The sequence below is a fragment of the Apium graveolens genome, chromosome 5 (assembly GCF_009905375.1).
Source record: "Apium graveolens cultivar Ventura chromosome 5, ASM990537v1, whole genome shotgun sequence".
In the NCBI taxonomy this organism is placed as follows: domain Eukaryota; kingdom Viridiplantae; phylum Streptophyta; class Magnoliopsida; order Apiales; family Apiaceae; genus Apium; species Apium graveolens.
The window spans coordinates 311,494,597-311,498,526 of NC_133651.1; the positions used below are offsets into that span (position 1 = coordinate 311,494,597).

The window sequence follows — 3,930 nt, forward strand, 5'->3', positions numbered from 1 at the left end:
GGTTATCAGACTTGCATTCAAGTAAAAAACCATTCCCCCTGTACTTTTCTGATCTGCAATTTGGCCTGCTAAGTCACTATCTGAATATCCAGTCACCACATTATTCCCACTGTTCTTCGTGTAAACTAGACCAAAATTTATAGTACCCCTGATGTAACGCAAAATCCTTTTAGCAGCATTAAGAAGTACTGATGTAGGCTTCTCCATGAACCTGCTTATTATTCCCACAGAGAACGTGATATCTGGTCTTGTATGAACTTGGTATCTTAACCCCCCAACTAAGCTCTTGAATTGAGTTGTGTCTATAGGCTGACCACCCTCGTCTCTGCCAATGCTTTCCTTGGGGTTCATAGGATATTTGACTGGATTGCAATCGCCTAGTCCGGTTTTCTCCAGTATTTTTTTAGCATACGCCATTTGTCTAATCTCAATGCACCCAACACTCTCTTTTACCTCCATTCCCAAGTAGTATGAGAGCTTTCCAAGATCACTCATCTCAAATCTTCTATTCATTTGGTCCTTATACCTCTTAAGAGTAAATCATCGACGTAAACTCCAATAATAAGAATTTCTCCTTCAGCTTTGTTGGTGTAGACAGGATGCTCGTGAGGACATCTTTCGAACCCCAGTTCTTCAAGGCATTTATTTAACTTCTCGTACCAGGCTCGGGTGCCTGCCTTTAGCCATATAAAGCTTTTAGAAGCCTGTACAACAAGTTTTCCTTTCCCTTCTGAAAAAACCCATCAGGCTGAGACACATAAACTTCTTCCTAAATATCACCATTTAGAAAAGCCGTTTTGACATCAAGATGGTGAACTTCCCAGCTATGTTTGGCAGCGAGAGCACGGAGTAACCTTATAGTTTTAAAACGTGTGACAGGTGTGAAGATTTCTTCATAGTCCACACCTTGTTTTTGGACGTACCCTTTGGCAACAATTCTTGCCTGATACTTCTGAATTTTCCCGTTTGCATCTCTCTTTATTTTATATATCCATTTCAAACCGATCTGCCCAGGTGGCAGTTCTGTAAGCTTCCAGGTTTCGTTATTCTCAACTATATCAATTTCCCTTTGCTTTGCATCCCTCCAGTTACGATCCTTCACAGCTTGTCCATAATTCATGGGTTCATCAACACCCATAAGCAGTAACTCATCATCTTCGAGTTCAACCACCTCAGTATTAGCATAGATGTCACTGAGACTTCTGTAGTTTCTAGGCTCACTACTTGTTTCAGAATCTGTAACTAAAATGGAAGAACTCGTTGTATGCATAGGCTCAGTATTCATCGAATTAGAGTTTGTGTCACTATCATTCTCTATATCATAAGGGACATTAGAGTCCTGTTCTGATGCATTCCCTCCTTCATCATAACACCGTGCTCCAAAAATAGTAAATATCTTCATTTGTTCTTTTGCAACATCCTCATTTTCATCACAGTTCCAGTACTTTCTTTCTTCGAAAATAACATCTCTACTGATATGAACTGATTTGTTGATGGGATCATATAGCCTATAAGCCTTTGTTCCAGGCTCCTTCCCAAGATGAATGACTGGCTTGCTTCAATCTTCAAGTTTTTTTATGGAACCACTTGGCAATCTCATGTATGTTAGGCAGCCAAAGAGACGTATATGACTAATAGTTGGTTTTTTCTCATACCTAGCTTCAAATGGAGTCATTCCAGAAACAACACGTGTGGGTAGATGATTTAATATGTAAATCGTATGTCGGACAGCTTCACCCCAAAAAGTACTTGGCAGGTGCATTTGTTTCAACATACTTCGAGCCATCTCGATCATGGTTCTATTTCTCCATTCCACAACACCATTTTGTTGTGGCGAGTAAGGCGCTGTAAAATGCCTCTTAATGCCAACTTCGTTGTAGAAGTCTGTGAATTTTTTCGAGCAAAACTCGCCACCATGATCCGTCCTGAAAGTTCTAATTCATTTTTCTGCACCATCCTCGATTTGAGCTCTGAAGTTCTTAAATGTTTGAAGTGCTTCATCCTTGCTTTTCAAGAGATATGCCCACACGACCCTGCTATAATCATCAACCAAAAGGAATATATATTTGTTACCTGCTTTCGTGGGTGGTGACAAAGGACCACACAAATCTCCATGAACCAATTCTAGAGATTTCTTTGCAGCAAAAAGAGATTTAGATGGAAAGCTTTTCCTGATCTGCTTTGTCATAATGCAATTTATGCATACATCTTTCGGGTGAGGCAACTTTGGCAAACCATGCGCCATTTTATTTGAATCCATTAGCATCATCGCCCTAAAGTTGACATGACCCAGTCGGGAATGCCACAGCCAAGAATCTTCATCCGTCTTAGACAATAGACATCGTGGTTCACAGGTTTCAGGAATAATTTTATACAACCTATTCATAGACCTCTTGACTTTTATAAGAAGATTTTCGCAATTTTCACGTACCCACATATATTCACAACTAATTTTGATTTTATTTCCTTCTTTTGACAACTAGCCAATGCTAATTATATTGCTACAGAGTGAGGGACTATAATATACCTCTTTCAAGACTCATTGTTCTCCCATTTTGCACTTGATTCCTATAGAGCCTCACCCTTTTATGTGGACCAATGATCTGTCTCCAAACTTCACTTGCCCTGTTATTCGTTCATCCAAATCCCTGAATTTTTTTTGTTCCCCAGTCATATGGTTGTTGGCCCCGTTATCCAAATACCATAGGTTTGATTCTATTCTTTTTCCTTCTCCATATTGAACTAGTTTAAGTGTCACCTTCTCTTTGTTCAATAACATCATATTCTCTCCTTTGCCTTCGCATTCTGTTAAAAGCAATGCTGGTTCATCTGGAATTTCAACAATGTTAGCCTCCTCCTTAGTTTCTTTATCACGTCGCGATTTCCTGCAATCTGCAGCAAAATGTCCGAGAATGTTGCAATTGAAACACCTTACGTGGCTCCTGTCACGTGTGCCTCGATTATATTCTCGTCCTCGAAACCTTTGTTCCGTTCTAACTCTATTTGATCGCCTGATCCACTCATCTCTAGTGAGCAATAACTTGATCTCCTCCTTCTCCTTCTTCAACCATTCCTCTTCAATGAGAAGCAACTGACTCCAAGTATTATCGCCCTGTCCTCAAAGCCTTTCCTCATGTGCTTTCAAGGAACCGACAGCCTCCTCTATTGTCATTGTATCCAGATCTCCAAACTATTCAATGGTGGACACAATCTGCAAGAACTTCGGGGGTACTGCTCTTAATATTTTCTTCACGACATAAGCTTCAGCTACTGCCTTCCAAGTGCACGAATGTTTGTCACCATGCCTGTGATCTTCAAACAGAAATCATCGAGAAAATCTAAGTCCTTCATGCTTAGTGACTCGAATTCAACCTTGAGCATTTTTATCTTTGCATTCTTCACATATTCCGCACCCTGACATATTACTTTAATTGCCTCCCAAACTTCTTTTGTAGTTTCTTTCTCAGCCGGTGAAAGGAGAATATCTTCGGGAATACTTTGATAAATAGCTGCCATAGCGATTTTATCCATCTTGTCATCGATTGGTGTCTTTGGATCTTTAGGTACCACTGCATCCCAGAATCCATGGGCCTGCATATATACCTTCATTTTCAGAGCCCATGCTGTATAATTACCTCTCATCAACATGGGGTAATTCAAACTAACCGCACTGTCTTTATTTTTCCCTGGTTTCATTGTCGACACTGCTTTTGGCATGTACTTGGGCATCAACTATTTGAACCAAGTGCTCCGATACCAGATTGTTGGTTATACTTGTTGTATTTGTTATGAAAACTGAGAGAAAACAAAAGATGTGCTATCAAATAGTGTAGTTTTTATTAGAACTGCAAAAGAGATATTTAAACTGAGTACACAGAAAAAGCAAGCTACAAACTAGGGAAAATAACTAAACTCCTAACAAGTCTCTAC

General features: G+C 39.8%; 1 protein-coding gene across 1 annotated transcript; it reads right to left on the minus strand.

The window, feature by feature from the left end:
- Positions 1-2,578: 2,578 nt before the first annotated feature.
- LOC141661250 (uncharacterized) lies at positions 2,579-3,729 on the minus strand. Its single transcript, XM_074468236.1, has 2 exons — positions 3,301-3,729; positions 2,579-3,112 (listed from the first exon to the last, which is right to left on the minus strand). Exons 1-2 carry the CDS (start codon positions 3,727-3,729, stop codon positions 2,579-2,581), a joined length of 963 nt encoding a protein of 320 aa, XP_074324337.1.
- Positions 3,730-3,930: the final 201 nt, after the last annotated feature.